The 21,247-nt window shown below is 42.5% G+C and overlaps 1 protein-coding gene across 1 annotated transcript in view; it reads right to left on the bottom strand.

The window, feature by feature from the left end:
• Positions 1-21,247, bottom strand: part of EML6 (EMAP like 6) — a 744,128-nt gene that overhangs the window by 563,833 nt on the left and 159,048 nt on the right. The window contains 2 exon segments of the mRNA XM_030195849.1: positions 493-705; positions 1,923-2,179. Coding sequence (XP_030051709.1) covers positions 493-705; positions 1,923-2,179 — 470 coding nt within the window.

Below are 21,247 nucleotides of genomic sequence, written 5' to 3'. Positions count from 1 at the left end.
CTACATACCTTTCAATTTCTCCCAAGTTTACCTGCGCCTCCTTCTCGTATAACTGGTTATAAAATTGCACAAACTGGTCTGTTATTTTACTATCCATGTGCCAAATTCTATCATTTTCCCCTTTATCTTCTGTACTGTGTATGTATCCTTTTTTTCATTTTTTTATTTATATTGAGTCATTGAGGGGTACATATTTAAAACAGTGTTATAAGAACACATTTTAGATGCTGTTTCCACAAATACATTTCTGATATTGTAAATCTTCTGAGCAATCTCATAATATATACATATATATAACAGCTGAATCTTCAATGATTTATATTATCTAAATTCAATTACTATATTGTCAACCAATAAAAAAATAAAACATGAAAAAGAAAATAAGATGATACCTTTTTTTATTGGACATAACTTAGTACATTTCTTGATTAGCTTTTGAAGGTTGCCCTTCTTCGTCAGATCAGATTGTCAACTAAATCTAAAATGTCTTACCTTTCTTTAGACAAGGAAACCGGAATAATTTAACCAATCCAAAATCATCCCCAGTCACCAATACTTTGCTGCTATAATTAGCATTCACGGAGTTGATATCTGTAATATCAGTATATTTTGGCCAAATCCCACTCACATCAGGTCCTATCACACAGCTCCAGGAGGCCCAGTGAATCTCTTTGATCTCCTCTTTATTGGTTAGATGTTTCCCAGCTGAAACCATTTAATGTCAGTTACTATGGATTTAACTAATATACAAAATACTCAGTTTTAATTCTCTTTTACTTATTTGTTCTTAGTTTTCATTTACACAATGAAATGACCATCTAAAAAATTTATATAACCAATTATTACTATAAACATATTTTGAAGAACATACACTCTTCTATATTAGGTTTTAAAAATACTATAATTTTACAATAACATCATTGAACACAAAGGAAGACCATATAATAGTTATATTAGCAACACTATGCACCAATATTAATATATCCCAACAAGGAAAATAGAGTATTATATATAATATTACACAAAAATCTCCCAAATATAATGGCAAATTAGTGCTTTAAGAAGACTACAATTCTGTGAATTGCATCAAGCTTTAAAAATAGAAAAGGGAAAAAGCCTCCGAAATCAACCCAACCTCAAACCCAGATGATTGTCTTTAATGACAAGGAATGGAAAAAGTCCATGGGTTCCTTATCATTGGAATAAAAAAAACCCTTCCATTTTATAGTACAAAAATGCTAAACCTTCACAGAACTGACTTTCAAAATGCAGGGAAGATACCACATGTAGGTAATCAGTCCAACATACCAACTTTGGCCAGAGTTTCGCTATACGGTAGTTGTCTCAAGGCATGAGTAAACTAAAGGACTTAAGCACGTTCAAACTTCCTGCACTACATTTCAAAACAGAATCTTATTCTGTACTTTCTATTTGGTATTATAGTATGACAGAATATAACATTATAATGTGTATCAAATGGTAAAGAGATACTGTGGAACAATGCACCACTTAATAATCCATAAACAATTATGCATAATCCATATGTGAACCAACATCTGAAACATGGATCACATGCTAAATTAAGGCAGGTGAATATAATTCTAAACTTTTTTTCCATGTACAGAATTGCAATTACAGTCAATATATATATATTTGCTATGAAGGTTATTAAAAATTACAGATTAGAGAACATAAGAAGTGAACTGTGATTTTATTAATTTCCAGTTATCATTAATTAAGCTTCAGTAATACAAGATGATACACTTCTGCATCAATGTATGCATAAAAACAGAATTATGAAAAGGACAAAATGGGAAAAGGAAAAAAAAGATTTTTGTTTCTAAATAAGAATTTTATTAATAGCTGCAGAAATCACTGCATTTCCATTTTTCATGTACACACTAACATTCTTCTGTACTTACATGGCATCTTGTAGAACAGTCTTTCTCCTGCCCCATCATTGCTTTGCAAGAATTTACTGTCCACAGACCAATCAATATGAGTAATAAAACTAGAAGATTTGTTGCATTCCCCTATTTTCTTGTAACGCTGGGCAACAGCATAAACATCCACTAGGCCATCATTAGAACCTACAGCGAGATAGGATCCATCTGGTGAGAATTTCATTTCATGAATTACCTCCTTTCGGTCTTTGATGTGAACTACTTCTGTCATATCTCTGAAAGTAACAGAGAACCAAATGTAAGGAAAATAAATAAATATATACTAACTCAGATTCTCCAAAATATTTGCAGAGCAATGAGTACTTCCATGCCAACAACCCTGTTCTGTCGATGCTCCTTCCCATCCCAACCACAGCAGTGTTCCCCTTTGCCCCAGCCAACCCTTGAAAGGCAGCCAACTAGCTCCTCCTGTCACTCATGCAAGCAACCACTCTTCTGGGTCACATGAGATGTGCTGAAAACCACACTACTCTTCATCCTACATACATGGCCCACCACCTGTTACTTCCTGCAGCCTTCCCATGCCTGCATGACTTTGTGTCCAGTAGCCACAATGCTATGCAAAGGGCATTTGCAAGGGGCTAGCTCTCTGCAAAATGTACACATTACATTTCAGCAAATGCTCCTTCATAGCCACCAGGAGAAAAGCATGCATCCCAACACACAGGCACTACCACTAAGAGCCTAAGCATATTACATATATAGAAGGCTTCCAATTTTAGGTTTAATAAACACAAACAAACCCTCCCCCCACCTGATGCAAAAAAATTAAAACAGGTATTTATTGGATAAACACCAGAAACCCCACTTCCACTGGTACTCTTTCACTTCTTCCCTTGAGTATCTTGGATCCGCCACTCTATTTTTGTGCCTTTACTGCACCAATAGTTCCTAAGTGACATAACTTTACATATTTAATTTAACCAGAAAAAGTACTTAACAATAGCGCATGTGGCACAAAAAACACTAATAAATGTTTTTGTACCCTCAGAGCACCCATAATTAGCTGGAAAATAAATAGGACTTATGATCATAGTTGTTTATTAATTGGAATTTTGGGGGTCTATTTTTGGTGCCAGTAAGTGCTTTCCCAGGGTCAAAAAATAGGCATTTATATTAGAAATACAAAACACGATTTGTGGTTTTTTTTTAGGTATTTTCCAATCAATGACTCAAAACACAGTTTTAGAGTACCAACCCCTCTTCTCCCACCCTAGCATCACCCTTACCCCCTTTTTCAAACACCAGCAACTGATTCAGCACCACCTTTACCCAACACCTCAACCCTAGCATCAGTACCCCTTTTTTTCAAACCCCAACCCCAGTATCAGCTTGCCTTTTCCAAGCCCCAGCTCAACATCAGTCCCTTTCTCCAAGACCAATCCACAGCATCAGCCCCTTCCCCTTCTTCAAACACCCTTCTTTTCATCCTCAGTCCCTCTCTAAGCTCCAGCAACAGTACCAACCTCCCTTTTTTTCAGCCCTATCATCTGCATCAGCCTCCCCTGGCCCATTCCAGCCCCCAAACCTAGAAAGAGAACAATGGGAGAATGTGTCTTTACTCACACGGCTTTGTGCTTCTTCATCAACTCTACAAGACGCTTTAAAATGTGAGAAGTGCTAGGACTACTACTACTACTACTATTTAGCATTTCTATAGCGCTACAAGGCGTACGCAGCGCTGCACAAACATAGAAGAAAGACAGTCCCTGCTCAAAGAGCTTACAATCTAATAGACAAAAAATAAATAAAGTAAGCAAATCAAATCAATTAATGTGAACGGGAAGGAAGAGAGGAGGGTAGGTGGAGGCGAGTGGTTACAAGTGGTTACGAGTCAAAAGCAATGTTAAAGAGGTGGGCTTTCAGTCTAGATTTAAAGGTGGCCAAGGATGGGGCAAGATGTAGGGGCTCAGGAAGTTTATTCCAGGCGTAGGGTGCAGCGAGACAGAAGGCGCAAAGTCTGGAGTTGGCAGTAGTGGAGAAGGGAACAGATAAGAAGGATTTATCCATGGAGCGGAGTGCACGGGAAGGGGTGTAGGGAAGGACGAGTGTGGAGAGATACTGGGGAGCAGCAGAGTGAGTACATTTATAGGTTAGTAGAAGAAGTTTGAACAGGATGCGAAAACGGACAAGGAGCCAGTGAAGGGTCTTGAGGAGAGGGGTAGTATGAGTAAAGCGACCCTGGCGGAAGATGAGACGGACAGCAGAGTTTTGAACCGACTGGAGAGGGGAGAGGTGACTAAGTGGGAGGCCAGCAAGAAGCAGATTGCAGTAGTCTAAACGAGAGGTGACAAGGGTTTTGGTAGAGTGCTCGGAAAGAAAGGGGCGGATTTTACGGATGTTGTAAAGAAAGAAACGACAGGTCTTGGCAATCTGCAGGATATGAGCAGAGAAGGAGAGAGAAGAGTCAAAGATGACCCCAATGAGAATGAGGTCCCTCTTATAGAGTTGGGGGAAGTAACAGACAAAAATGGGAGGAAAAACACAAGCTACTGCTGCTACAATGCATACTGTCACAGCAGCAGCATGCTCCAATGACATCATCCAGCCATGACAACAGCTGCTGGATAACATCATCGTTTGCTTGCTGGGGACACAATTTTCAAAGGCTTATTGGTATACCGATTTCACCATCAGAGATGTTCTATCAGTATTTATTGGTTACATCCAAAAATCGTAAACCTTAAATTCACTATTTATAACAGTAAGAACAGAATGTACACATATTCATCACAGTGGTGCTGTCAGGCTGCTACTTGCTGCTTCCTGCAGATTTCAACACCTTTCTTCCTCTGAAATCCACTCCATCCACCTATTTCCATCCCCTCTCACTTTTCTTCCTCTGAAGTCCACTCCATCCACCTATTCACCACCTATCCAAGTAGCTGTTATTTATTGAACTCCTGATAAGCCCTCCTTTTCTCACTGATTTTCACTACTGGATTTCCTTCCTTACATAAGTACATACTTACTGCATACTGGGATAGATCAAAAGTCCATCAAGCCCAGCATCCTGTTTCCAACAGTGGCCACAATCCAGGTCACAAATACCTGGCAAGATCCCAAAAAAGCAGTGGATTTTCCCCAAGTCCATTTTAATAATGGTCTATTTACTTTTCCTTTAGGAAGCCGGCCAAACCTTTTCTAAACCCCGCTAACCTAACCACCTTTACCACATTCTCCGGCAACGAATTCCAAAGATTAATTACACTACATTAATTACATTAATTTCTCCAATTCGTTTTATTTGTTGCATTTGTATCCCACATTTTCCCCACCTCTTTGCAGGCTCAATGTGGCTTACAATACATCATGAGTAGTGGAAATGAGAAGAGAATAAACAATTGGTATTACAGAAGGATTTTGATTACATGATAATCAGTGCTGTAGCGAGGGTGCCTGACACCCGGGGTGGGTCGCCGCTGTGCACCCCCCCCCCCCCCGGATGCAGCACGGGCACGGCGCACACCCCCTCTCCGGAGCGCACCCCCCCCCCCGAAACGCACCCTTACCTTGCAGCGGGAGGGCCGATCCGCCCCCAGTGCACGTCACTGGGAGCTGCGTCGGCTCTGCTGCTTCCCTGCTTTCTCTGCCGCGGAACAGGAAGTAACCTGTTCCGGGGCAGAAAGAGCAGGGAACCAGCGAGCCGACTCCCCCCCAGTGGCGTGCACCCGGGGCGGACCGCCCCACCGCCCCCCCCTTCCTACACCACTGATGATAATGATAGAGCATAATAGTAAAAAGCAAGAAAGCATTGTAAGACAGTTCTGGATACGTGTGGGGTTTCACATGTTTTGATCTTTGTGATATGTCTTGTTGAAAAGATAGGTCTTCAGTAATTTGCAGAAGCTGGTTAGTTCATTAATCGTTTTTAGGTTGCGCAGTAGTGCGTTCCAGAATTGTGTGCTCATATAGGAAAAGGTTGATGCGTGCATTAGTTTATATTTTAGACCTTTGCAGTTGGGGAAATGAAGATTGAGGAATGTGCGGGATGATTTTTTGGCATTCCTGAGTGGTAGGTCTATCAGGTCTGACATTTAGGCTCGGGCATCACCATGGATGATTTTGTGAACTAGGGTGCACACCTTGCACGCAATGCGTTCTTTGAGTTTTAAATTTAATACTTAGTAGCTTCATTGAATGCCCACTAGTCCTAGTATTTTTGGAGAGTAAACAGATGCTTCATGTCTATCCTTTCCATTCCACTCATTATTTTATATACCTCTATCATATCTCCCCTCAGTCGTCTTTTCTCCAAGCTGAAGAGCCCCAGACGCTTTAGCCTTTTCTCAAAGAGAAGTCATCCCATTCCCTTTATCATTTTTGTCGCCCTTCTCTGCACCTTTTCTAATCCCACTATATCTTTTTTGAGATGTGGTGACCAGAATTGAGCACAATATTCGAGGTGTGGTCACACCATAGAGACATACAAAGGCATAACAACATCCTAATTTTTGTTCTCCCATTCCTTTCCTAATAATACCTAATATTCTATTTGCTTTCTTAGCTGCCGCAGCACACTGAGCAGAAGGTTTCAACGTATCACCAACGATGACACCTAGATCCCTTTCTTGGTCGGTGACTCCCAGCATAGAACCCTAGATTACGTAGCTATTTATTTATTACATTTGTACCACGCTCTTTCCCATACATAGCAGGCTCAATGCGGCTTTCATAATAACAAGTAAAAAGAATTACAAAGTCTTTAAGAAGATTATACAAATTGTAGTAAACGTAATAATAATGGCGTTAACGGATAAGTAAATTGAGCATAGGAGGGATTGAGTGTAGAAGCGAATGAACTTTGGGAGGTAGGCATAGGGAGGATGGAGAGGAAAAGACAAGGGTTAGCATAAGGAGAATGGGAGATATGGTCAATGTATAACAATCGTCGATACAGAATCATGTGGGTGGTGAATAATTTGGGTTCCTCTTTCCCACATGCATCACTTTGCACTTGCTCACATTAAACGTCATCTGCCATTCAGACGCCCAGTCTGCCAATCTCATAAGGTCCTCTTGTAATTTTTCACAATCCTCTTGCAATTAAACAACTTTGAATAACTTTTTGTCATCAGCAAATTTAATTACCTCACTAATTACTCCTACCTCTAGATCATTTATAAAAAATGGAAGGGGTGCAAAGAAAAGCTACGAAAATGGTATGGGATTTGCGTTACAAGACGTATGAGGACAGACTTGCAGACCTGAACATGTATACCCTGGAGGAAAGGAGAAACAGGGGTGATATGATACAGACGTTCAAATATTTGAAAGGTATTAATCTGCAAACAAACCTTTTCAGGAGAGGGGAAGGCGGTAGAACGAGAGGACATGAAATGAGATTGAAGGGGGGCAGACTCAAGAAAAATGTCAGGAAGTATTTTTTCACGAAGAGAGTGGTGGATGCTTGGAATGCCCTCCCGCGGGAGGTGGTGGAGAGGAAAACGGTAACGGAATTCAAATATGCGTGGGATAAACATAAAGGAATCCTCCTCAGAAGGAAGGGATCCCCAGAAGCTTAGCCGGCGGTGGGAGGCAGGGCTGGTGGTTGGGAGGTGGGGATAGTGCTGGGCAGACTTATACGGTCTGTGCCAGAGCCGGTGGTGGGAGGCGGGGCGGGTGGTTGGGAGGTGGGGATAGTGCTGGGCAGACTTATACGGTCTGTGCCCTGAAAAAGACAGGTACAAATCAAGGTAAGGTATACACAAAAAATGACACGTGAGTTTATCTTGTTGGGCAGACTGGGTGGACCGTACAGGTCTTTTTCTGCCGTCATCTACTATGTTACTATATGTTACTATCTTAAAAACCAGCGGTCCCAGCACAGCGCCCTGGGGAACCCCACTACCTACCCTTCACCATTGAGAATACTGACCATTTAACCCTACTCTCTGTTTTCTATCCTTTAACTAGTTTTTAATCCACAACAAGACACTACCTCCTATCCTATGACTCTCCAATTTCCTCCGGAGTCTTTCATGAGGTACTTTGTCAAACGCCTTCTGAAAATTCAGATACACAGAATCAACCAGCTCGCCTTTATCCACATGTTTATTCACCCCTTCAAAGAAATGTAATAGATTGGTGAGGCACAATTTCCCTTCACTAAATCCATGTTGGCTTTGTCTCTTTAATCCATGCTTTTGAATATGCTCTGTAATTTTGTTCTTTATAATAGTCTACCATTTTGCCCGACATCGACGTCAGTCTCAACGGTCTATAATTTCCCAGATCTCCTCTGGAACCTTTTTTAAAAATTGGCATTACACTGGCCACCCTTCAATCTTCTGGTACCATGCACGATTTTAAAGATAAATTGCATATTACTAACAACAGTTCCTCATGTTCATTTTTCAATTCTATCAGTACTCTGGGATGGATACCATCCGGTCCAGGAGATTTGCTACTCTTCAACTTGTCAAATTGCCCAAATACATCCTCCAGGTTTATAGAGATTTCATTAAGTTTCTCTGACCCGTCAGCTTCGAATACCATTTCTGGCACCGGTATCTCTCCCAAATCTTCCTCGATGAAGATCGAAGCAAAGAATTTATTTAATCTCTTTGCTATGGCTTTGTCTTCCCTGATTGCCCCTTTTACCCCTTGGTCATCTAGCAGTCCAACCAATTCTTTTGCCAGCTTCCTACTTTTAATTTTTACTATGTGTTTTGCCTCCAACGCAATCATTTTTTCAAAGTCCCTCTTTGCCTTTTTATCAGTGCTTTGATTTGACTTGACATTCCTTATGCTGTTTCTTATTATTTTCAGTCGGTTCCTTCTATTTTCTAAAGGATTTTCTTTTAGCTCTAATAGCTTCCTTCGCCTCACTTTTTAACCATGCTGACTGTCATGTGGTCTTCCTTCCTCCTTTTTTAATATGCAGAATATATTTGGCCTGGGCTTCCAGGATGGTATTTTTGAACAGCATCCACGCCTGATGTAAAATTTTGACCCTCGAAGCCACTCCTCTAAGTTTGTTTTTCACCGTTCTTCTCATTTTATCAGTCTCCTTCTTCAAAGTTAAATGCTAATGTATTGGACTTCCTGCGTATACTTACTCCAAAGCTAATATCAAATCTGATCACATTAGGATCACTTATCAAGTGGCTCCAGCACCATTACCACCCACACCAGATCATGCACTCCACTAAGGACTAGGTCTAGAATTTTTCCTTCTCTTGTCGGCTCCTGTACCAGCTGCTCCATAAAGCAGTCCTTGATTTTGTCAAGGAATTTTACCTCCCTAGCGTGCCCTGATGTTACATTTACCAAGTCAATTTTCGGGTAATTTGAATCACCCGTTATTTTTGTGTTGCCCAGTTTGTCAGTGTCCCTAATTTCCTTTAACATTTCTACATCCATCTGTTCATCCTGGCCAGGCGGACAGTAGTACACTCCTATCACTATCCTTTTCCCCTTTACACATGGAATTTCAATCCATAGGGGTTCCAAGATGTGTTTTGTTTTCTGCAGAATTTTCAATCTATTTGATTCAAGGCCCTCCTTAACATACAGTGCTACCCCTTCACCAATTCGATCCACCCTATCACTATGATATAATTTGTACCCCAGTATGACAGTGTCCCACTGGTTATCCTCCTTCCACCTGGTGGAAGGTCTCTGAGATGCCTATTATATCAAATTTTTCATTTAGTGCAATATATTCTAACTCTCCCATCTTATTTCTTAGGCTTCTGGCATTTGCATATAGACATTTCAAACTATGTTTGTTGTTCCTATTTATATCATCATGCTCAGTACTTGACAGTATTAATTTGCAATCTTTTGTCTGATTTTTATTTTTATTCAAGGACATCTGATCTGCTATGGTCTCTTTTGCAACCTCACTATCGGCATACCCTATCTTCCCTGTTTTGGTGATATCTTTGAAAGATACCTTATCCCAAACCATGCACTTCTGAGCGACTGTTGGCCTTCCCCCAGTTTCTAGCTTAAAAGCTGCTCTATCTCCTTTTTAAATGCTGATGCCAGCAGCCTGGTCCCACCCTGGTTAAGGTGGAGCCCATTCTTTTTCATCCACGCACTGAGACTCCGGGGCTCTGCCTGTCTCTTGGGTCCTGCATGTGGAATGGGTAGCAGTTCAGAAAATGTTACCCTAGAGGTTCTGGATTTGAGCTTTCTACCTAAGAGCCTAAATTTGGCTTCCAGAACCTCTCTCCCACATTTTCCTATGTCATTGGTACCCACATGTACCAAGATATGTGGCTCCTCCCCAGAACTATCTAAAATCCTATGTAGGTGATGAGTGAGGTCCACCACCGCACCAGGCGATCCTCATGTCCACCAGCCACCCAGCTATCTATATGCCTAATGATCGAATCACCAACTACAACAGCTGTCCTAACCCTTCCCTCCTGGGCAGAGCTTGGAGACATATTCTCGGTGCGAGAGAACAGTACATCCCCTGGTGGGCAGGTCCTGGCTATAGGAGCACTTCCTACTTCACCAGGGTGATGCTCTCCTTCTAGGATACCTCCCTCCTCCAAGGTAGCACAGGGGCTACCAGAATGGAGGTGGGACTTCTCTACAACATTCCTGTAGTAACATACATAGTAACATAGTAGATGACGGCAGAAAAAGACCTGCACGGTCCATCCAGTCTGCCCAACAAGACAACTCATATGTGCTACTTTTTGTGTATACCCTACTTTGATTTGTACCTGTGCTCTTCAGGGCACAGACCGTATAAGTCTGCCCAGCACTATCCCCGCCTCCCAACCACCGGCTCTGGCACAGACCGTATAAGTTTGCCCAACACTATCCCCGGCTCCCACCACCGGCTCTGGCACAGACCATATAAGTCTGCCCAGCACTATCCCTGCCTCCCACCACCGGCTCTGGCACAGACCGTATAAGTCTGCCCAGCACTATCCCCGCCTCCCAACCACCAGCCCCGCCTCCCGATCTCGACTAAGCTCCTGAGGATCCCTTCCTTCTGCACAGGATTCCTTTATGCTTATCCCACGCATGTTTGAATTCCGTTACCGTTTTCATTTCCACCACCTCCCGCGGGACGGCATTCTAAGCATCCACTACTCTCTCCATGAAAAAATACTTCCTGACATTTTTCTTGAGTCTGCCCCCCTTCAATCTCATTTCATGTCCTCTCGTTCTACTGCCTTCGCATCTCCGGAAAAGGTTCGTTTGCAGATTAATACCTTTCAAATATTTGAACGTCTGTATCATATCACCTCTGTTTCTCCTTTCCTCCAGAGTATACATGTTCAGGTCCGCAAGTCTCTCCTCTTACGTCTTGTAATGCAGACACAGGTCTCCTCTGTGTATCTCTCTGTCTCCCTCAGCTCCACCAAATCTGCTACTCTAGCCTCAAGAGAACGGACACGTTCTCTGAGAGCTAGCAGCTCTTTGCATCCGGCATACATATATAACTGCTCACCAACTGGGAGATAATCATATATGTGACACTCAGTGCAAAAGACCGGATAGCACCCCTCTCGCTGCTGGACTACTGACTCCATCTTAGTATTTTTGAGTTTTTCAATAGTTTAAAACTTGCTAAAGTATTAAGGATATTAGCCTAATATGAAAATGTCCTTTAGTTTATATGATATTTTGTGTTTCCTTCTTAGATAGTAATGAAATGTATTTAAAACTCTGAGAGCATGCCTTGCTTGTTATCCTAATTACAATAACCGACTACAAATGAAGAGCTGTGCCAGGGGTGGAGGGGCGCTGGGGAGGGTGGGCGGGTTTGAAGACTAAACCAGGTCCTGCACACCCGCCAGAGGCTATCTGTCAATTTGTACCAAAGTTCAAGCTTCAAAACTAAAGGGAAAAGAGTATGGAGATTAGTTGCTAAAGTTTGTTGTTTTATATTTTTATTCTGCCTATCACTAACCTACAATTCCTCCTTTAAACCTCAATCTTTAAGTTCCCAAAGCACAAAGCAAAATAGTGTTCACATACCAGAGAAATGTCCACTTCTCTCACAACTTCTCAGAAAGAAAGTTAAGTGGGACCTTTCCTCTTTATATAGGAAAGGTCTTGAACCATCTTCTCTTTCCATCATTTTTGGGGACTTTAACTTGTATGCTGATGGTTCTTCCAGGGCTTTTCCTTTTGTGGTCTCATCTTGGGGCCAATGTTGTGGTATGAACCATAAGAATGGTCCCACACCAGAAGACAGCTGGTGTTGTAATTTAAAGGCCATTTCTTACCCAGTTTCTGGGCTTAAAACATTCCAAACAATTAGATCCCAGAACGCTGCCTCCTCCATAAACGAGCAATTTATCAGCTTTTGGTGCTGCTGCCAAGTTCTCGATCGCTATCTGTGCATGTGCACTCTGAAACCTCCCTCTACAGCTCCCCTTACTGCAACGGGCCTCAGATAGAACAGAAAGGCTGAGTGCAGGATTAGAGAAAGCAAATTTCATTGATGGACCCAAAATGGCCCATGTTTCGGCTAAATGCCTGCATCAGGGGTTAGATAGTGGTCTCAAAGCTGCCTGTAGTGATTTCATAATAGGGGTATAGTAGATAAAAATAGCACATTCTCCAGAACCGAACAGTCCTGGCAGCAAAACAAACTCATACCTGAATTGCATTACTGGATGAGAGAAGAGTGTTGAATGAGTAGATTTTAAGTGTCTTCTGGTCTCCCTGGTCCTAGCCCTGATCTCACAAAAAGTCCCACAAAAATATTCAAAGTAATCTGGCAACAAGGGATTATACAGCTCAGTTACTTAACTGTAGCAGGTGTTCTCTGAGGACTGCCAGCCAATTGGATAATGTGCATTTGCCAATGGCTATCCCTATACTATTTGGATCAAAAGAAACAAAAATCTGGGTGGAGTGTCTATGGGCTTTAGTCCGCTCCAAATAGAAGGCCAAGGTTTGCTTGCAGTCCAAAGTGTGCAGTGCACTTTCACCAGGATGGGCATGAGGTATTGAGAAGAATGTCGGCTGGATAACTGTCAGGTTAAGGTGGAACTCTGACACCAGCTTAGGAAGGAACTTAGGGTGCATATGAAGAGCTACTCTGTCATGATGAAATTTTGTGTAAGACGGATCCGCTACTAGGGCCTGAATCTCACAGACTCTACAAGCTGAAATGACCGCCACCAAAATAAAAATCTTTCAGCTCAGGTAATTCAGACGACAGGAATCAATTGAATCAAAATCAGCTTTCATCAGCTGGATGAGGATGAGGTCCCATGACACATTCATAGGTCCAATATGGGGCTTTCTCCACAGCAAACCTTGCATGAATCAAACAACTAGAAGCTGTCCAGAGATGGGCTTACCTCCCACACTCTGATGAAGAGCACTGATTGAACAGAGTTGGTTTTGAAACCAGATTCAGAAAGGTGCAGGATGTATTCAAGCAGGTTTTGCGTAGGGCAAGAGAGGATCTAGGGCTCTCACACCAGATAGCAACCCTCCTTCATTTAAAGGAAAACTTCTCTTAGTGGAATCTTTCCTGGAAGCCAGTAAGATCCTGGATACACATGAGTCTAGAGAAGTACTGAGGGGCTTTTGATGTTTAGGTGAGTGGTAAAAAGATCTACTGAGGGAGTGCTCACCCTCGGAAGATCTTGCAGGCAATGCATGACCCTGCTCAGCCTGTCCGCCAGACTTTGCTGTTTCCCCACCAGATATGTGGCTTGGAGCACCATGCCTTGACTGGTTGTCCAAGTCCACATTCTGACCACTTCCTGACACAATCTGTACCCCCCCTGTACATGGCAACCTGAGTGTCCATTTGAATGAGTACAATTTGGTTCACCATCCGATCTCTGAATTTCATTAAACCACCCGGAGCTCCAGGAGTTTAATGTGCAATGTGGTCTCCAGGGCAGACCAAATCCCTTGGGTGTGAAGACCATCATCATGAGCTCCCCACCCCAGAGTGGATGCATTCGTGGTCAGTACTTTCTGGGGAGTATGAATTTGAAATGGCAGACCCAGGGTTAAATTGGATTGAATTGTCCACCAAAGCAGTGAATGAGCCTGCAGGATGATCTGGATGACATCTGCCAGATTTCCCATGGCTTGAGACCACTGTAAAGCTAGGATCCACTGCTAGGAGCCACTGGATGCCTTACAAATATATACATATATACACACATATAGTGCAATCTGCTTAAGTGCAAGGGTCTGGGACCAAAGAAATGTATGCAGTTAACCAGAGCGTGTACTTAACCGTTGTGACCGAAAGAAGCTTGACATATGATAAACATATGTACAGTACTGTTTATTATTATACATACAGTATACAGTCTCCGTTAACTGACGTTAGGCTTACTTGAAGTAATCAGTTATAGTCCTCTGTACACTATTGGGTCTGTGAGTTCCATAGACTACGTCTGCCAGACGGTAAAAACTGTAATAGCACTGACATCCAGTGGGCTCCAGATAGGCCCGCACAGTGTTCAGACTCTCCAGCGCTCTTGCAAAAGTGACAGGAGGAAGTTGTTGAATTTCGTCAGCATGTGCCTCGCTGCTCATTTCATCCTCTGTTTCATCATCAGCAGTTGTTGCCTGCATGTAGGCGCATATCTCCACATCAGTGCTGTCGTCAGCTGTTTGTAGATCATAATCAACAGCTATGTAGCGATGAAACTCCTCTTCAGTAACACCGGCTGGGATGTCAATAACCTGACATCTGACGCGTTTGCAACAGCTGCATCTGTTTCCTCCCTCTCCACATCCTTACATAAGTACATAAGCAATCCCATGCTGGGAAAAGACCAAAGGTCCATCAAGCCCAGCACTCTGTCTCCGACAGCGACCAATCCAGACCCCAAGAACCTGGCAAAAACCCCAAATTTAATAATGATCAATGGACTTTTCCTTCAGTAATCTGTCCAGACCCCCTTTAAACTCAGCAAGGCCAGCTGCCGTCAGCTTGCCCGCTTGTAGCAGTACACAATGGTTGCCTGTGTAACATGATTCCAGGCTTCTTTCTGCATATGTAGGGAATCCAACAGTGATAGATTATGAGCCAGTTCAACAGCACGTTTATCTTTGCCAGTCTGGTCATCCATAATGCTCATTAGACGACGTAGCACAAGAGCCCGATAATGTTGTTTGAAATTGGCTATTATGCCCTGATCCATAGGTTGGATCAGAGAGGTAGTGTTTGGTGACGTTAGACAGCCTGACATCATCCCTGTGTGCAGCACAATTATCACAAAGCAGCAAAATCTGATGCTTTTTTTGCCCGCATTCTAGTGTCTAACTTCTTTAGCCACTGCTTCCAAATTTCCCAGTCATTCATGAGTTTGCATTAGCCTCGTATGACACAGGAAGTCGCTTAACTTTCTTGAAGCAACGGGCCTGTTTGCTCTTTCCAATGACGAGGGTTCCAACTTCTCACTCCCATCCATATTGCAGCAAAGGAGGATCATCAGTCAGTCCTTCGACATTTTACCTCCAGTAGTTTCGGCATGTTTGAATACAAGTGTTCCATCAGGAATCGCTCGCCAGTAGAGACCGTTTTCGTCAGCATTGAAAATGTCACGAGGTGCAAACTTGTTCAAGATGGTAGGAAGAACTGAAACAACCCAATTTTCAGCACCAAAGTCATCAGCGTCTTGTTTCTCACCATGCTGTTTCTTGAATTTTATGCTGTTCCTCTCCTTCCATCTATCCAACCATCCAACAGTGGCTTTGAATTCAGTTAGTCCAAGACTTTCAGCTAGCTGTTAGCTTTCTCCATAAGCAGTGGACCACTGACAGGAAACTGTCTGCTCCTGACTCGAGAAAACCACCGAAGAAGAGCTATCTCCTCAGCTTTTCCCGCCCATTTTCGTTTCTGTTGTGGATGTATTGTTTTGCCAGTCTTCCAGAAGCTGGTCTTTATGCTTCAAGACACGTGAAATTTGACTGGGATTGACACCATGTTCTTTAGCAATATATGCTTGACTTTGTTTGTTTTCTAATTTTTAAAGAATTTTTATTCTTTCAGCCAGTGTTAAAGTCTTACAGTTCCACCGTGACGAACCTGACGACCCCAGTATACGCTCTAACAACATTCTTTCGCTTATTCTGCCTGTGGCAGTTAAAGGGGCGGTAAATTTGAAATCTCGTTGGTTGTCACACGCCAATCGGCTTCCATATTCTGTGCGCCCGCTTATGCAGAGTCTTTCCTGCAGAGGAGTGGTCTTGAACCATGCATATAAGCAAATCTTGCACTTATCTGTGGTGCACTAAACTGAAGTTTGTCCACATATAAATTGATGGTGCCAAAAACAGGACCGAAGTACAGCATGCAGTTAAACTGAGCATGCTCTTATCCGACGTGCACTTAAATGGAGTGCACTATATATATATATATATATATATATATATATATATATATAGGCCTCTTATTAGAAAGGTAATGAAGGCAGGGCGAAAGGGCGGGTTAGGGAGGATAAGGGATTGAAATTGTACATTAATACAGTGCACGTGGACATTTTGTAAGAATTAGCAGTATAGTTTAAGGTTGTGAGTTGAACAACTAGATGAAGAAAGTCGGGTGGAACGCACTTTGAAATTGCGTACTGTATAGTTTTGTTGATGTGTTAAACAATAAGCATAAGTACATAAGCATCGCCATGCTGGGGCAGACCAAGGGTCCATTGAGCCCAGCACCCTGTCTCAGACAGCGACCAAAAGAACAAACAATTTGTCCCGCCCATCCCAGAAATAGTGGATTATTCCCACATCCATTCAATAACAGGAAGCCGTCCAAAGCTTTTTTAAAGTCCGCTAAGTTAACCGCCTTAACCACTTTTTCCGGCAATGAATTCCAGAGTCTAACTACACGTTGAGTGAAGAAATATTTCCTCTGATTCATTTTAAATTTACTACAATGCAGCTTCATCGCATGCCCCCTTGTCCTAGTATTTTTGGAAAGCGTAAACAGACGCTCCACATCGACCCGTTCCATTCCACTCATTATCTTATAGGCCTCTATCATATCTCCCCCTCAGCCGCCTTTTCTCCAAGCTGAAGAGTCCCAGCCTCTTCAGCCTTTCCACATAGGGAAGTCGTCCCATCCCCTGTATCATCTTTGTAGCCCTTTTCTGCACCTTTTCTAATTCCACTATATCTTTTTTGAGGTACGGCGACCAGAATTGAACACAATACTCAAGGTGCGGTCGCACCACGGAGCGATACAACAGCAGAATAATATCCTCATTTTTGTTTTCCATTCCTTTCCTAATAATACCCAGCATTCTATTTGCTTTCCTAGCCGCAGCAGCACATTGAGCAGAAGGTTTCAACGTATCATCAACGATGACACCTAGATCCCTTTCTTGGACCGCGACTCCTAACGCTGAATCCTGCATGACGTAGTTTTAGTTTGGGTTCCTCTTTCCCACATGCATCACTTTGCTCTTGTTCACATTAAACGTCATCTGCCATTTAGACACCCAGTCTCATAAGGTCCTCTTGTAATTTTTCACAATCTTCCCGCAATTTGACAACTTTGAATAACTTTGTGTCATCAGCAAATTTGATTACCTCACTAGTTACTCCCATCTCTAGGTAATTTATGAATATGTTAAAAAGCAGAGGTCCCAGCACAGATCCCTGAGGGACCCCACTAACTACCCTTCTCCATTGCGAATATTGCCCTTTTAACCCTACTCTCTGTTTCCTATCTTTCAACCAGTTTTTAATCCACAGTAAGACACTACCTCCTATCCCATGTCCCTCTAATTTCCTCTGTAGTCTTTCATGAGGGACCTTATCAAACTCCTTCTGAAAATCTAGACACACAATATCAACCGGCTCACCTTTGTCCACATGTTTATTTACCCCTTCAAAGAAATGCAGCAGATTGGTGAGGCAAGACTTCCCTTCACTAAATCCATGTTGACTTTGTCCCATTAGTCCATGCTTTTGAATGTGCTCTGTAATTTTGTTCTTGATAATAGTCTCTTTTTTGCCCGGCACCGACGTCAGACTCACCGGTCTATAATTTCCCTGATCTCCTCTGGAACTTTTTTTTAAATATCGGCGTTACATTGGCCACCCTCCAATCTTCCAGTACCACGCTCGATCTTAAGGATAAATTACAAATCACTAACAGTAGCTCTGCCAGCTAATTTTTTAGTTCTATCAGTACCCTGGGATGAATACCATCCGGACCAGGAAATTTGCTACTCTTTAGTTTGCAGAACTGCTCCATTACGTCTTCCAGGTTTACAGATATTTCATTTTCCGACTCGTCAGCCTCGAATACCCTGTCAGGCACTGGTATCCCTCCCAAATCTTCCTCAGTGAAGACCGAGGCAAAGAACTCTGAGTTTTTCTGCTATTTCTTTGTCTTCCTTGATCACCCCTTTTACACCTTGGTCATCCAGAGGGCCAACCGATTCTTTTGCCAGCTTCCTGCTTTTAATGTATCTAAAAAACTTTTTACTATCAGTTTTCGACTCTAGCGCTATCTTTTTTTCAAAATCCTCTTTGCCTTTCTTATAAGTGCTTTGCATCTGACTTGACATACCTTATGCCGCTTCTTATTTTCTTCATTTGGTTCCTTCTTCCATTTTCTGAAGGATTCCTTTTTAGCTCCAATAGCCTCCTTTACCTCATTTTTTAACCATGCCGACTGTCGTTTAGTTGTCCGTCCTCCTTTTCTGATACGTGGAATATATTTGGCCTGGGCCTCCAGGACGGTGTTTTTGAACAGCATCCATGCCTGTTGTAGATTTTTAACCCTCTCAGTCGCTCCTCCAAGTTTTATTTTACCATTCTTCTCATTTTATCATAGCTTCCTTTTTTAAAGTTAAACGCTAACATATTTGACTTCCTATGTTTACCTTTTTGAAAGCAAATTTCAAAGGCGATCAAGTTATGATCACTGTTGTCAAGTGGCCCCTGGACTGTTACCTCCCGTACCAGATCATGCGCTCCACAAATGACTAAGTCTAGAATTTTTCCTTCTCTCGTCGGCTCCTGTGCCAGCTGTTCCATAACGCTGTCCTTTATTTCATCAAGGATAACCCATGATTTTCCAAAATGAATTGGTGCAATGTGGCTTACAAAATTTACAGTGAAAGCATTTTCCTAACAATAGAAATGGCTTACAAAAGTTAAAGTGAAAACATTTTATTAATAACAAAAGTGTTGAGTCCAGGAAAGTAGTTGTGCATTTACGGAGGGGGCTGGGACTCTTAATTTGGCAGTTTGGGAAAAAGTGTTGAAGAAGTAGGTTTTGAGATGCTTGCGAAAGGACAGGCAGTGGTTTATGGTTCTCAGGTCTCTAGGAAGGGAGTGCCACCATTTAGTGCTTATATAGTAGAATCCAATTGAGTGGACTGATTTATATATGAGATTCTTACAGTTTGGGTAGAGTAGAGTTAGGTAATTTCTGGAATTCATACTTGCATTTTTTGGTGGTAGCATGATAAGATCATTCATGTAGTTTGGGGCGTCGTCATAGACCATGGTTAAGAGTTTGAACATTATTCAAGCCTTGATGGGGAGCCAGTTGTCACATTTTTAAAGCTGGAACTGGGTTTGTGAGCCCTTGGGCCACTGCCGAAGAGCGGCAGTGGCAGGCAAAACCACCCCACACAAAAGACAGGGCAGATCTCTGACAAACAGTTAGGCTTCACCTGCACCTGGCCACTTTTCACCAGAAGTTGAGCTTCTGGCTTCAGGTGGCCGGCAGGACTTACTGGACAGGGCCGGGACTGGAAATCAGCCAGGCAGCACGGGGACTGAGGGTCAGAGGGAAAAGGAATAAACAGGAACAGCAAGGCAGAGAAAGGATAGGCTAAAGGACAGGACTGAAAGCTGCGAGCAGCCACTGAAACAGGGAACAAACACAGATAAACCCAGAACTAGGCAAAAACATACAAACAAGACACAAGACTGGGAAACAAGCAATACAGTAAACAAGCAATACCCTAAACTAAACATAGACTAACTAGAACCGGCAAGACTTCAGGCAAGAACAAGAACAAGGAAACAAACTCAGGCTGAAGTGCAAGAAGCACCAACATACCAGGGCCTTAGACGCAATGCAAAGGCAAGGGCAGAGAGGTTCCAAATGGCTAATAAGCCTAGCAGCAGCTGAGGTTCAAGCTGCAGCAATCACCAGGCAGCTACGGGAGCTGTGCAGGGTCAAACACGACCGACAAGTCTGGCAGCCTGGAAGATCCGGACTGGACTGGGCTATCTGAAATGGGTGATAGTCCATAGCAGCTACCGGTTCTGGCCACCAGAGAGCGAGGGGAGCACAGACGTAACACCAGTGTAGGGCTTGCAACAGTGGGCCAGCTCTGTCGAATCATGAGCATCTGAAGATTAGCCTGGCCACTGTGTTCTGTGCTGTTTGCAATCTGTTTAGTAGTTGTTCTTTACAACACACATAGAATCCATTGCAGTAATCTATGTGGGTGAGTACCATTGATTGTACTATATGGACCACGGGAAGTACCCTCTTATTATCCTCAGTTTCCACATCACATGGAACACCTTGGAGGTGACACTTTCCACTTGTTTTTCAAAGGACAGTTTTTGGTTTAGAATTATTCCTAGCACCTTAAGGTGATCGGCAATGGTGTATGTGCATCTGTCTATGGTGAGGTTTGAGAATTTTGTGTTGCAGTATGGTGATGTTATTACTAGAAGTTGTTTATTTTCTCTGTTCATTTTTAACTTGAAAGTTGTTACCCAGGATTTCATTGTGTTTTGTCCTAATTTGATCATACCCATAATTTCATTTAGGCTTTTTTCAAAGGGGTTGAATATGGATACATTGTCAGCATAAATAAACGGTTGAAGGCCTTTCTTTACTATTTATTTATTTATTTATTTATTGCATTTGTATCCCACATTTTCCCACCTCTTTGCGGGTTCAGTGTGGCTTACAATAAGATATGAATAGTGGAAATACAATTGTACAGCTTGGTTATGGGTTACATTGTACAGGTTATGCGAGACCATCGAAGTATCGTTAGGAATATTACAATGGGACATCAACATTGAAACATTGGAAGGAGACAATGGGAAGCTTAAGGGCAGTAGTAAAGCACAAAGACATATGGTGTACATATTTCTGTGAGTATATGTATGGGTGATGTGGAATTAAGGGGGGTGATGTGGAATTAAGGGGGGTGATGCATTGATGAATAGTGAGTGTGGACTCTATGTGTTTTGGCTCTTTCCGTAGATTGTTTCAAACAGGTGGGTCTTCAATGATTTGCAGAAGGAAGCTTGTTCGTGAATCGTTCTTAGGTTGCGTGGGAGTGTATTCCAAAGCTGTGTGCTCATATGAGAAAAGGTTGACGCGT

The sequence above is a fragment of the Microcaecilia unicolor genome, chromosome 3 (assembly GCF_901765095.1).
Source record: "Microcaecilia unicolor chromosome 3, aMicUni1.1, whole genome shotgun sequence".
NCBI classification, from domain to species: domain Eukaryota; kingdom Metazoa; phylum Chordata; class Amphibia; order Gymnophiona; family Siphonopidae; genus Microcaecilia; species Microcaecilia unicolor.
The sequence above is the reverse complement of the archived record's forward strand: the minus strand, read 5'-3'. Positions and strand labels throughout refer to the sequence as shown.